Source organism: Sander lucioperca, chromosome 1, assembly GCF_008315115.2.
Source record: "Sander lucioperca isolate FBNREF2018 chromosome 1, SLUC_FBN_1.2, whole genome shotgun sequence".
Lineage (NCBI taxonomy): Eukaryota > Metazoa > Chordata > Actinopteri > Perciformes > Percidae > Sander > Sander lucioperca.
The window spans coordinates 19,100,292-19,115,362 of record NC_050173.1 but is presented as its reverse complement, the minus strand read 5'-3'; the positions used below and the strand labels follow the sequence as shown (position 1 = coordinate 19,115,362).

General features: G+C 40.2%; 1 protein-coding gene across 4 annotated transcripts in view; it reads right to left on the bottom strand.

Annotated features, from left to right (window-relative positions):
* LOC116038008 (trichohyalin-like) overlaps positions 1-15,071 on the bottom strand; it is a 108,308-nt gene that overhangs the window by 80,264 nt on the left and 12,973 nt on the right. For all 4 annotated transcript variants that reach the window (XM_035999845.1, XM_035999847.1, XM_035999850.1 and 1 more), the window contains one exon: positions 2,468-2,538. In XM_035999845.1, coding sequence (XP_035855738.1) covers positions 2,468-2,538 — 71 coding nt within the window. The remainder of the gene's footprint in view (positions 1-2,467; positions 2,539-15,071) is intronic.

Below are 15,071 nucleotides of genomic sequence, written 5' to 3'. Positions count from 1 at the left end.
GATTGATTGATTTAGGCATTAGTCGTGTTCAGATTTGCGGCTTTTTATTACAGATTGTAGGAATGTTAGAATTTGTTTCTACAGTCAATTGTTTCATTATGAATTTTATAAATCCATTTATGAGAGAGTGTGACTGGGTAGCTATGTGTACTGTACATGCCCTGCTGTGTGTGTGTGTGTGTGTGTGTGTGTGTGTGTGTGTGTGTGCGCTAATGAGCGTGGCACTTGGCCGGGGCACGGCCCGCTGTGTATGCCTGTCTGCACGTCCACACAGCAGCCCACCAGGCCGGCATATTGATCAGTTAGCTTGGCCTAATAGGAGAAGAGGAGCCTAACCTGGGAAAGTCAATAAGGAGAAAGAGAGACATATCCTCCTCCCGGAGAGAGAGGGGAGAGATAGACACAGAGATAGAAAGTCATGTGCATCTACTACTGTCCTTGCAAAAGAAGAAAATGCTTAGGGAAGAGTTGGGAAGCTCTCAGATAAACAGCTGGACAATAGAAATACAAGCACAGCCATTTGGAAAATCATAACATAACAATAACGAACCTCCAGTCACCTAAGCCTAAATATCTTATCACTTTTTTGTTAACAAAGAAAAGTTTGGGAGTTGAATTAGAACAGTTACACTGAGGGACACTGCCGGTGTGTGAAATAAGTTAAGTTCCTACCTTTCCCAAATGAGAATCAGGATATTCTGTCAAAGCTTTTTTTTTTTTTTTTTAAACTAACTTTTGGCATTTGACTGCTTTTGGCAAAGGAAAACAGCGCTCAATTGTTAACTCAAGTGTAAAAAAAACTCTGCAGGAGATTATACTGAGGGAAAATAATTAAAGAAATTGGAGGGAGATGGAAAATAAAAAACTGACGCCCACTCACACATCAATACATCGATAGATCAATGTGTGTGTGAGTGTGTGTGTGTTCTGTACACCATTTCAGCAGAAATATATAAATAAATCTGTAGATAAACAAAAAACCAGAGGAAATGGAAAAGTAGATAAAAGACTTAGGTTTCACCATGCACACACACACACACACACCTTTACACACACACACACACACACACAAACACACCTGGCTGAGTGATGCTACCCTGGAGGATGGCTTCAATCTGATGTGTTTAATGTTGACGCTGGTGGCAAGAAACACACACACTCACCCGCTATTTCAACCTGCCTGTCATTTCATTTCATGAGACCTGATTTACTCATTTCATTTATTTCATTTTTTTATTATTATTATTATTATTATTATTATATGTGCAGCCATTTAAAAACGCTCAAGGTGTGATGCATATCCCTGCGTCTCTGACAGGGAGTAGGCTGACTGAGGATCCATCACGCCCTTCAGTGCCTTTTCGCAGGAATGCCAGAGAAACCCTGTACAGCTGCAAACTCAATTGTGCCACATTGTGCCAGACCACCGATTCCTGCTTGGCTTGGTGCTTTAATTGGCTGCACTGCAGGCTGTCAAGCTACTGACTGGTTACTTCCAACTGTATTTGGATAGGTTCTTAGTTTTTATATGACAGCTTCTGAAGAAAAAAAAACTATATTGACTGGAATATTATCCCTACAGTATGTTTGGAAATCAATTGATTTATTTCATGAAATCACACTAAACATTACACTGTCAACTTCTAGAATGTAGTATTTGACAGAAATCTTTTACTTTATATGTTGCCGGTGCACGACACCAGTGGAAAGTTGATGTGAAGAAGAAAAGTGCATGGCTGTTACATTAGGTTGAATTTATTTCAATGTTTTATTTGCAGGATAGTTTTGACTATCAGCTGCTAAAAGGCACTTACTATACAGCCTAAGCTTAATATTTTGAAGATTGACACCGGGGAACTTTAGCTTCAGCAAGCGATGGGGATTACTGGAACTCAAGTCATTTTTATATCAAACCTCTCCCTGGTCTGGTGAGTCCAGGTGTCTTGCTAGCGATGGAAGAATCTGGAATAGGTACATATGTATGAGCATGAAGATTTAGATTCAGACAATTCTCCTTTCATTAGTTTTGTCAAAATGTGTGAAACTTAAAATGAAAATCTGTCTTTCTAGAAAGTGTTAAAGTAGAAACAGAACAAGTCTTTAGGGGCCTTGGAGCAGTGCATGGTGGGAAATATCATATAGGGATTTGCATATCGCCATGGGGACAGTAGTGTTCCAGCGACTCCCTGGAGGAGCTCAACCTCCCTAAGGAGAGACAGAGTCCCTGAGGCCAACTCAGTTACCTCTCTCTACACGGTGGGACCTGTGTATGTGTGAGTGAGTAAGTGAGTGAGTGAGTGTGTGTGGTCGATTCATGAAGTTATGATAAAGAAGTTATTAGTATATGAGTCAAAAGTTAACTTTTCCTGAGGAAAAATGTACCTTGTTGATGAGAAGGTAAGCTAAGTAACTAATAATAATTACAAGTCAAGTATACAGCACGTCTGTGAACTATACATGCATGTACCTGTGAGGGACGTGAGCCGCAGGTCCAACAAGCTCATCCAGCAACAAAGTCCTCAGATCAACGTCAGACACCTGGGAGAGATATAAAATGACATACAGTCAGATTAAGTAACATGGGGCATGTGCAGCAATGCTTATTAATTTCTTATGGCCATGATGATGTACAGCTTGAAGTATAGAGCACATTATACTGAGTAATCTATGTTACATAATGATATAAAGGGGGAAAAAGTATACCGTACTTGCTTTTCTGAAATACAACTAGCTCTGACATATTCAAATGGTGCTGCATGTTCACCCTAATACAACCGTGGCTTCTATTTATTTATTAGACACTGCTCAATAAAGGAAAACTATTCAAAAAAGTGATATTCTCAAGTGCTGTAAACTGCCATTCAGTTTGACAGAACACAGGATAAGACGTGTGAAGTGTGTCACCCACCCCTGACTAATTGCTTGGAATTTGCATCTTGATGACCATGGCAACATGACCATAGTGTCATGGTGGAAAAGGACAAGAAATTAAAAAAAAACAAGTGAGCAACTGAATAAACTACTGATGCAAGTAAGTAAAAATTGTCTGCGTTCTGCTTATTTTCAAAACAGGGCCAACTGCACACAAATCACCAAAATCAAATCAAGAGGAACGATTTGAAGATGGAATTTTAAATATGATTACTCTAATGACTTAATTTGGATGACCTCTTTGGGGGTTTAAAAAAAATACATTTGACGTAATAGTAGCACAGGAAGTTGTTTGCTCTGAAAGAAGAACATTGAGATGAGGAGACAGTGCAGTTTGTAGATAAAAGTGTACACGCGGTCACAAACACACACACACACACACACACACACACACACAGTCATCTGTTCATACCCAGATACAGTACAACTCCTTGGACTCAAATAACCCTGCCTTTGTAAAGGGCGGGTAAACAAATTTGGGTCAAAATTGTTGTTGTGAGGTCAACTCATACTGTATCTGTACAAAATGGAGCACAAAGAAAATATAAATGAATGGAGCTTCAGCGTGAGGTAAACAGTTATGGTGACCTAGCTTTACACAAGACTATTAAAAAGAAAGAATAAACACATAGGGACAAAGGAGAAAAGGTATGGACATGGAGTTGAAAAGAGATAATGGGAGATGCAAGTGTAGAGATAGATAATGAGGCTTACAGAGAGAGAGAGAGAGAGAGAGAGAGAGAGAGAGAGAGAGAGAGAGAGAGAGAGAGAGAGAGAGAGAGAGAGAGAGACGGGGTTTGAGAGAAAGAGAGAGACCCGGCAGTACTGGTGAAATATCGGCCACTCTATTGCTGTGGTGACAGGGGTCACTCTGGGAAAAGGAAATCAATGCTGACAGCAATGACTCACAGGTCAACACACACAGCCCGGTGTGTGAGCGTCCGTTTGTGTGTGTGCTTTAAGTATGAGCTTGTGTGTGTTTCAATTATGCATGTCAAGTATGTGTGCAACGTGAAAGCAGGATATGGTTAGTGAACCAGTAACCAAAATATACACACAAAAACACGCAAAAGCATCCAAAACGAGGAGCTGGTGCAGACAGAAAGATGAGAATCAACCCATTATATTTGAAGTTAATATTTGATGCATGAGGCAGGCAGACTGGCTACCTCTATGTCTGCTGAGTGAACAAGTTGCTTTTTAGGACACCATTTTAAAATAGGGGAAACAACAAATGCTAAACACAGACAGACTGTTAAAGTTCCTCTACCTATTTGAATACCTTATAAATAACAATGATTTTAGCATGAATTTATTAAAACATATGTTTAAATGATTTTGAAGTTTGCAGTATCTTTAATGTCTTATTCAAATAAAGTGGGCTTAGTTGTGTCCCCCAAACAACATACATAAAGACACACAATTGGACATACACACAAAAGACACACAAGATTTTCTCCCCTAATCACAAACATTCATATTCCAAATGTGGCTGCAATGTGACAGTGAGAAGACCCGGCACACCTAGAGGTCAGTGGCTAGTATGGGTAGGCTGTGTGTGTTTGAGAGTGTGAATATGTGTGTGTGTGTGTGTGTGTGTGTGTGCGCGCGCGCTGTGTATGCACATATATATATATATATATATATATATATATATATACCCTTGGGTTAGCAGGAGTTACGACCTGCTTACATTATTAAGGTGAGTAGTAGGCTGTGTTGTGTATGCCTAAACAGCCAGTCCATTCATTACAGATGCAATCCCCTAAGTACATGAATCTCTCTCTCTCTCTCGCTCTCTCTCTCGCTCTCTCTCTCAGCTGTAAAGGAGACAAAATATTGGTGTGATGCAGAGCGCTTTAGATAAATCAGAAAACAGGAGCAAATAATAATAAGGAATAAAACAACATTAGCTGATTAAGTATGTATGGCAGAGTGGCGGCTGTAATTTACAGGCAGCTGGGTTGGGTGTCCGGAATAAGGTCTCATTACAGATCACTGTGTGTGTGTGTGTGTGTGTGTGTGTGTGTGTGTGTGTGTGTGTGTGTGTGTCCATCCCGTTAGTAATCTGTCACCAGTGGTCTCAGCTTTATGAAAAGGCCTGCAATCTATGATAATGAGCCTTGCGAAGGTTATGACCACAGTAAACTCATTTGTTAGAGGGAGAGCTTACGTGCATGTGTGTGTGTGTGTGTGTGTGTGTGTGTGTGTGTCTGTGTGTCTATGTGCGAGAGTGTGTATCTGTGAATGTGCTGTATGTGTGTGTGTGTGTGTGTGTGTGTGTGTGTGTGTGTGTGTGTGTGTGTGTGTGTGTGTGTGTGTTTCAGTGTGTGTTCTTATGTGTGATACAACTATACCATTAAAGAGTGGTGAGGAAATATACTATTAAAGTAATTGGTCAAAATCAGCAGAGTGCACAAGTGAGAGAAAAAGAAATACCAGAGTGAGAGAAACAGAGAGCGCATTACATGGATGTTACATCACATCACTTAGTTTTCTCACTCAGACAAACAGAACAGGCATTTGCAATACATTCATATAGAAGGTGCTCGGTCTATTACAAGCAGTACTGAGATTTTCCAAAGCAAACACATCTCAGTCTCCAGGAGAAGGCAAGGATGTGGAAAATAGTCAAACAGATCCTGTCACTGTGGGTCTGTTCATTGTTAGACAATGGAGAAAAAACAGTAGAGGTGGCAGACATTAGAGCTGTAATCGGGCCTTAAAAGTTCGGCCCGAGCCCGACAAGTGCATTTTGATTGACAGCTTTTTAAAAGCCTGAACCCATTTACATCCCGACTGTACAAAAGGCCATCTATCAGCAGTGATTGTTAGAGTGCATATCGGAGAATAGTGCGGACACGCACTTCACACAGCGAGCGGGCACGCGCGACACTCGGCAGAAAAGGAAGAGAAAGAAAAAAAGAGACTGCGCTGTCCGGAGGACTAACACCAACAGTATTCAAATGTGCGCACGCACACAGCTCTTTTGCCTTTTGTCAAGAATGAGTCATTAATACATTTTTTAACATCATTTACTCATGACTAACATAGGCTATAGGCCACTTGGAAGTTGGAACAAAGAAATAAAATAAGTCCCCCAGAGGCCAGCCTCCGTTTCAACTCCTTAGCATCCATTTTCACGCTAATCGAAACGCATCACCCGTGTAAAATGATAGAAATTAAGACCGAACCCGTCTGGTCCCATCGGGCCAAGATCTTCAGCTCTAGCAGACATACTGTAGAACAGCAGTAGAAGTACTTGTAGGATGGGTACTACTAAAAGTAGAAATTGTAGCAGTACTTATAATGTAAGAAAGAAACAAACAAAAAAAGTAATCACACTCCATTGTTCCTCTCTCTTTCCTTTCCCCTCCGTTTCTATCCTTTTGTTTTCCAGCCTCCAACCTCGTCACATATACTTGTCTACTCCCGTCACATCCACTTGCCCCTCACCCACGCCTCCTCTTCCCTGCTCTTTTTTCATCTCTTTTCCTCACCTCACTGTTGCTTTTCTTGTTTCTTTTCTATCTGAAAATAGCTATCCATTTATGCAATCACTCCATGTTTCCCCTCCCCTCCATGTCTTTTGTCTGGAGCTAGGTCAACTGAAAGCAACAGAGGAGGAGAAAAAAACAAAAGAAGGAACGTGTGTGCGTGAGTCACCATCACAACAGAAAGCGAGGAATGAAAATAAATTGGATAATGCGACTCGTGGTGACGGTGACTGGAAGTAACACGCCAGCGTCTTGTTCTACTATGTCAAGGGCTACAATTTAAGAGTGAGTGTGTACTAAAAATGTGGACTTTAATTTTGTCCAGAGTGAGCTTGATGAAAGTGTAAAGTGATGCAACTATGATGATAGCCTCCAGGAAAAACACACATATCTGCTGCCTGGCTTTTTTCTGTGCCATTTGAAAAGATAGTGTATGGCATCAAAATGCACTCGTATGCATATATATATATATATATATATATATATATATATATATATATATATATATATATATATATATATATATATATATTAGGGCTGTCAAAATTTTGATTAATTAATCTGAGAAAAAATAACGCAGATTAATCCATTCCACTATACTCGACAGCAGCTAACGTTAGCTTACCGCTAGCTAGTAGTTGGATTAAACACTGTTAAAATGCTGATAGCTAACGCTAAACGGTGTAAAGTTTGACTGTGTTTTACTGTAGAGGATTCAACACTGGTATGTAACAACCTGAAGCTGCCGTGAGACTCATGGTGCATTTGAAGTTATTGTAAATGTCCATTTCCCATCTGGTGGTTGTTTTTGTCGTTCAACAGCAATTTACTAGTGAAATAAGTTATTGTTATACATTATTATTAAATCATTTAATTTTTACCATATGGCCTTAGCAATAAACAAGCCGTTCTTTAATGTCACCAACTGTTTTTTAGTAGACTACCCTTTTTTTTCTTTTCTTTTTTTACTTTCTTAAAAAGTATCGGTTCAGGCACCGTTAATTATGTATGCGATTAATTTTGATTAATTAATCACAGAGTATGTAATTAATTAGATTACATTTTTTAATCGATTGACAGCCCTAATATATATATATATATATATATATATATATATATATATATATATATATATATATATACACTCAAGTTTAATACATTTTTCATTCGACATTCTGACAGTTTCAAATTATGACATCTTCTGAAAATATACTTGTCCTATCTGTGCAGTCTGCAGAGCATGGACTGTAGAAGGGCTGCAAATAACTAACTATTAATTTTATAAGCAATTACTCTTCTATTTTTGCTATTTATCAATGAATCGATTAATACATCAAATGTCAGAAAACACTGAAAATTTCACACTGACCAAGATGACATCTTCAAATTGCTTGTTTTGGCCGAGCAACGGTCAATATCCGATATTCACTTTACATTGATATACAAATCCTCACATCTGAGAACCTGGAACCAGCACATCCTTATTTAATAAGTGATTAAATGATAAATGGGTTAATAATATTGTTAAAATAATTTTCTGGAAATCAGCTAATCAATGAATCAACTCATCGTTTCAGCAGCAACACGTTGCAAATTACATTCACACCAAACACAGTATGTGCTTTTCATTTTTGTGTTGTCCAACTATAAAAGTTCTGTCCTTTAAGCATGCGTGTGTTCTCAAAATGAGTGAAATAGAATAATTACCATACAGGTTAGGGAGTCACAGTCATCCCGGTGTATCAGATGGACTAGTTACAGTTCCATCCTGTGGCTGATATATTAACAAAGGTTTACAAGGGCAGAGCACTACATATGTAAGTTTGGCCTTATGGCTGACCTTACAATGCACTTAGTATCCTGTACAGGGAGTAATGCTGCAGCCACTCCTACAAGCCATTTATTCCAGCTAACGACCGTCAAGCACTCATAAATCAGCATTAGGAACCTCTTTGGCCCTCTCTCTCTCTCTCTCGTTTAGTTTTCCCTCTCTGACTTCCTCCTTTCCTCCGATATTTTCTGTCTCTTTCTCTCATGCTTTCCTGTCTTCGCCCTTGTCACTATTTTTTTATATTTGACCACCTTCAAACTTGCAACTCCTATCATTTGGACTTCTTTTGTCTGTTTGTACATACCCATCTCACCTTATTTTTGTTTATCTCATTCTCGGTTTTCATTATTCTCTTTTTTTTGCCTGTCCCTGTCTGGGTGTCTCGCTTTTCTTCCTCTTGCTTCTCACCTTTGTTTATGTATTGCTCCTCTTACCTCCTGCCATCCATCCTCTTTCTCCCCCTCTTTCTGAAAATTCCTTTCCCTGCAAATAGAGACGGCATCCCTGAGATGCCTAACCTGGTATTGGCACCTCTATTGATTTTAATTAAGCTAATTAGTTCATTATTTGAAGGATCAAACGGGTGCATCCATTACTGCATAGAGAGAGACTGGGGGCTGGGGGGTCTGGGAAGGGTGGGGGCAGAGAAGTTAATATGGTAATGAAGACGATCAATTATCACTCACAGCAAAGTCATTAACAACAGCATTAGCATAGTCAACCATCGCAACCCCCTGACCTCCCCTGCTCTCTTTCTCACTCCCGCTCTCCCTTCAAGCAGCTGTTACACAAGCAAAATATATATGTGTGTGTGTGTGTGTGTGTGTGTGTGTGTGTGATAAAGGTCACACAGTTCAGAGATTGATTTTAATGCAGACCTGAACTGCGTTTCCACCTTCTCTCATTGACTTAAGCGGAGCAGTCACTACTACACCGAGTCAGCCAGGTTTGGAGCAACTGCTTCTTTGCATGATGTCCACAGCATGAATAGTATACAGGCTAGCCAACCTGATTTTGTTTTTTATCAGTTATGGCCTAATAAAATATATCAAAGCTATTAGAATTAATCTTGATAAAATGGATATACAGATATTTGTGGCACTGCTGTGACGTGGAAACAGATTAAAGCTGATCTTAATGCATCTGCATGTGTGGTTTTAAACTTTCAAATTCCTTCTGAAAAGAGGGCTGTTTAGTTAATTTTTCATCCAACACTTATGCCACAACTTACAGAGCTCTTCTTTTATGTACTGTTTTGTTGAAATGGGTCTTAAGAGTGCTACTATGGAAGGTCGCTCCACATGACAGGAAAAATGATGTTCTCATTAGCATGGATTAAGTCATGAGACCAATTTTCTCATTTGGTTCCTGAGCATTTTAATAGCCCTTGTTCTGTGGTTTATGGGGAATGTCATAAATAGTCACTTTGTGAATCACAAAAAAAAAATTGGAGACTGTCATCACAGCTGGAGATATTCCCGGCATTCAGTTAGCAATTTTGTAGTCGTCACTTGCTATAACCCATTTGTTTTCTTCTTGGATACAAATAAGACAAAATAAATTAGGTCTTCTTTGTTAACCTGTCTTTTATAAACAAGGACTGCTAACAAGCATAGAAAATGGGATACTTTAAACAGCACAACAGAGTACTGCACGTCTCCAGTCTGAAAAATGTGTTTACTAACATGGGTGTTTGGAACATACCTGGTATGGTAATAATTTGAGAATTGTGTGGGAATAGTAAAATTACAGGATTAGTGGATCAAAGAGAGGGCCAGTGATCCCAAATGATCCCTACTGATCTGTTCTGATCTACACTGATCCGCCTCAGGCCTTCACAGTCCCCCATATTGCCCTGCAGGCCAGGGGCTAAACTCTGGGAATTAAAAAATCTACCCAACAGACAAACACACACACAGACTGCACATAATGTACACACACACAAAAACTAAATGTGCAAAATAGCCGATAAATACAAAGACAAAGGCAAATGATGGATGCAAAAAACATGATACACTTGATCACAGACAGGACGACCAAGAAATAATAGGACTCACATCAAGGCTTTGCATGTGTTCAGTATGCTGGATGTATCGTGTAACACAGTTAAAGTCTGACTTCAGATCTCTCTTCTCAAGAGTTCAACTACCGACCAATTTTCATCAACCTTCTTACCATCTGCCGCCTGCTGTTGGTGGGGCAAAATATGATGACATGAACTAAAATATTAAGTTTGAGCCTTTACGTTTTCCTAATGATGTCTTATAAAAAGGCAAGTGCTTTATTCATCCTCCAACTGTCATTGAAACCCAAAGTTGGACACCATCTGGCCAACAAAAGTGTTTTCAAGTAAGGCACTAAATCTCCTGCCAGCTCCAGAAGTTGTTCTGTAGCTGCCTTTGTGCATTTGACCTGCCTGGAATAACGCAAGTGGAAAAAAACATTTCTACAGAGATCTATAAAATGCCAATTGTATTGCTTTATGACTGTCCAACGAGAGTATAACCCGGACGATTGAAGGAAATTACGAGGAAGTTAGCTCATAATATTGCTTTTTTATTGTAACCGGATGACACAAAGAAGGTTTTTCCGTACATTTTTCACTTGCTAGAAAACCTGCTAACTATAGAAGCTGGCAAGAGCACAACAGGGGCTGGGAGTCTACATCCTAACATTAATACAGATTATCTGAGTAAAACAATGCTGTTTTAGAGTCCAGCTGCCACTGGGACAACCAACTATACATCCATATCCTTCAAAATCCCTAATAGCCCAATGGATACTACACTACTAGACAGGATGACAAGGACCTCCATATACTGACTTTAGTCCTATAGTATTTGCACAGAATTCCAAAATAAGTTTTAACCTGGGTGGAGCACCAATTCGGTGGGGTTTATCAAGTCTGGATAATAGTAGTCTATATCTACGACATTCCAATTCCGGGATTGCTCCGTTGCTGACGGAAATTCCGCCGGATTTCATTTATTTAGGCCGGATATCCGTTACCTTGGGTAACCTCGATTTATGAGGACTATGGTTAACCTTCTCTCAGATCTCTGCAGGGTAAAGCGGGACTGCTAGCTAGACTATCTGTCCAATCTGAGTTTTCTGTTGCACGACTAAAACAACTTTTGAACGTACAAAACAAGTTCCTTCCCGAGGCTATTTTGCAGAGTCGCCATTGCTCCATACAGCGCTTAGTGCTGCCCAAGGCGATTGTGATTGGTTTAAAGAAATGCCAATAAAACAGAGCATGTTTTTTTCCCATCCAGGAATGCTATGTGGACTCGCCAGACCTTCCTCAGCAGCGCTGTGGAGGAAGGTCTAGAGACTAGGATAATAGTGCCACATTTGTTTGTTAAAAGGTGCTGTAGGTAAGATTGTGAAGATCCAGGACTTAGCCAAAAAATTTGAACATCGACAACTTCTCAGTCCCTCCCCCCTTTCTGCTAACGCCCAAAACGGTCTCCTAAGCCCCACCCCCGACAAGGGAGAACAAATGTGTGTGCATGAGCAGTGATTGACACGCAGTTAGACACCCCCATGGCCCTGATTAGCAGAGATGTTCACAAGTAATTTTTTGGAAGTCCAAGTCAAGTCTCAAGTCTTTTGCCACATGTCCAAGTCAAGTCTCAAGTCTCTGGCCATCTGATCTGTCTCTAACACTGTATTGTTAAAGGACAATTCCGGCGCAAAACGAACCTAGGGTTTAATAACCGATGTGTACCCACTCTGTCGCTCTCTGGGACATGTTTTCATGCTAATCGAATGTGTTTTTAGCTTGAAAGACGCTAGCGCGGACCGCCGATTAGCTTAGAACGCTAGTATTCGGGGCACAGGGAACGTAAAAACAAATCGCTATTTATACCACTAAAAAGGCTCAAAATATCACCAAACTTCAACGGTAGCATAATGAGGGTCCCTAAATGTTAACCGAAGCATTGAGAACTTTGTAAGTGTACAGACAGTTTGTTGAAAAGATAAGATGCGGGAGCTCTGTGAAAGGGCTACGAGAGAGAGAGAGCTACCGGTAGTCAATGCCACAACACAGCCTCGTACTTCGGGAAACTGGTGGTGTACCTGCGGACATTGTGAAGCTATGACCACTGAACAGGAGTGTCTGTGTTGCAAGGAGTGGGACCTGTTGCGTCGCGATGCCCAAGAGACGCAGTGTTTTGTACAGTCTGAAGATTTCCCCTCTCTGATAAACAGGGCTGTACTTGAAACTTTTTCGGCGACCCAGACCGGAGGGACCAGATTGACAGTTATCCACTGAGTAAGTACACTAGACAAGTTATGCAGAGTGCGATTATTTCAGATATATTGAGCAAATTGCTTTTGATTTTAGTTTGCATCGCCAGCTGTAAGTCATGACTGGTTTCCAAGACGGCGGCGGCATGTAAACATGAACGCGAGTCTTTATAATCTATCTTTTCAATAAACTGTCTGTACACTTACAAAGTTCTCAATGCTTCGGTTAACATTTATTTATTTATTTATGCTACCGTTGAAGTTTGGTGATATTTTGAGCCTTTTTAGTGGTATAAATAGCGATTTGTTTTTACGTTCCCTGTGCCCCGAATACAAGCGTTCTAAGCTAATCGGCGGTCCGCGCTAGCGTCTTTCAAGCTAAAAACTCATTCTATTAGCATGAAAACATGTCCCAGAGAGCGACAGAGAGGGTACACATCTGTTAATAACCCCTAGGTCTGTTTTGCGCCGGAATTGTCCTTTAAATCTTATTAATTCAAAGCATGTCCTGTAGCTACCATCCATAAAGTACAGTATCAAAATCAGTTGTAGGAAAACTTTATGGGGTCTACTGCAAGGCAATCTGAAGAAACACAAATTAAGAACTCTGTTTCAATTTTATAACTGTATTTTTCAACATTTTGGTATCTGCACCAAAGAATAAATGTTTGTCTGTGTTACTAACTGGCTGTAAAGCCCAACCTCATCATGCATTACATGTTTCAGTGTTCAAAGTTTGAGGGAAAAATCTATATTGAAAGTTAATACACCAACCATGGTGCAAACATGTGAGAACTGATACTTTCCGTATTGCTATTTAACAACAACCTGGTGAAATATTAACCTAAGTCTGTCACATCATATGGATACAACTATAAAGATACAATTTGCCTGTTCCCAGCATTAACGCAACACTTTGTGATGGTTAGCTTGTTACCTGTGACGATATATGCTGAATTTAACGTCTCTCATATGAGCCAGTGACTGACCTATCTGGGTGCGTTTTGAGATGCCTAATGAAGTTCAACGTTGTTAATCTTGCATATAGCTGTTCGCTTACTGCCACTGTTTACGAAGTTATTGAAAGCAAAACTAATGACAAAAGGCACAACTCCGGGAGGACTTCGTCGCCATCGTCAATGCATTTATGTGAGTGCGCGCACATAGGCATAGCGCATGCGTTACGTTGCACATTATGGCAAAGGGCAGGGGACATGCAGCTCGTCATACGTTTCCCCAACGTATATGCGCCAATAAAAGAAAATAGAAATACATGAATGAATTTAGATTTAAAAAGCAATAATTGCATGAAAACAGGTTGTTGATGAGTCTCGACACTCAAGCCTGAGTCAAGTCTGAAGTCAGCCATCTCTGCTGATTGGTGCATCTGAACAGGGAGCGGTGGATTTTTGCAAATTGCACTACAGGCTGTAGTTGGTTAGCCTCGTGAGACCGTCCTGATCTCGCGAGGTCCAGTTTTCCACCCGCAGATCAGTCTGGCATCTTGAGAGAGAAAATTTGGAGCCGTTCGCCAAATTGGTTTTGAAGCGGGTTTAGGTGTGACGCAGCGAGAAGCGACTGTTCAGTCTAAACAACATGGCGGCTTCCACGGATGAGATGAGCGTAGCTATCGCGCAATTTTTATCCGAATTAGAAAGTATTCCTTCATTGAAAGAAGAGCAAAAAACGGCACTGGAGGCTTTTCTCGGAGGAAAAGATGTTTTTGCACTTCTCCTGACTGGTTTCGGCAAGAGTTTGATATATCGTTGATCTGATTGGTTGATTTGGCCCGTCTATCACCAACATAGGTGGTGATAGACAGATGGTTTATCCAATAAGCTAACCAGTATTTTCGCCCCTTCCCAAAAGTTCTCCAACGGAAGGTTCCCAGATGGATATGCCGAGCAAATCCATCTGGTGGAGTCAGGTTAGTAGGTGGTGCCAGAGGAGCCAGATATTTTTTTAATTACCTGCTTCATGTAGTTCTACTCGAAAACAGGGTCAGTTTCAGCAAATATGACAGAAGGTTAGTTTTATAAGTCTTACCTACTGCACCTTTAACAGTACATAAGTTGAATAGATTTTAAAAGATTCCCCTATAACTTTCATATTGATATGAACTGACACGTAATGAAGGGTTTGTCCTGTAACCACAGGTAAAAATAGACATTCAGTATTATTCACAAAGTACTGTTTAATTCAGGTTTATATGGTTTGCAGGGAACATGATGATTCTACATCCGTCTGTCCATGGATGACAAATAGACAACAGGCTAATTGCAGCAGTCTAGGATAGAGAACACAAGCCTTGGATTTCATGATATTATGACCACAAAACAAACTCTGTTTAGTGTCCATTACAGTTCAACCCTATTGTACATCAACAAGACCATACACTACGATTCAATCAGACGTTAGCCAAGCTCCTATTACAGAGCTCATTGCATCGTTTACATGGTGGAACGGTCCATAAGTAGCTCTAAATGCTCTTCATTTGATTGGATTTCACATTATGGACATCAGAGCAGAAACACACTGTTGTCCCCTGGCTATCCTAA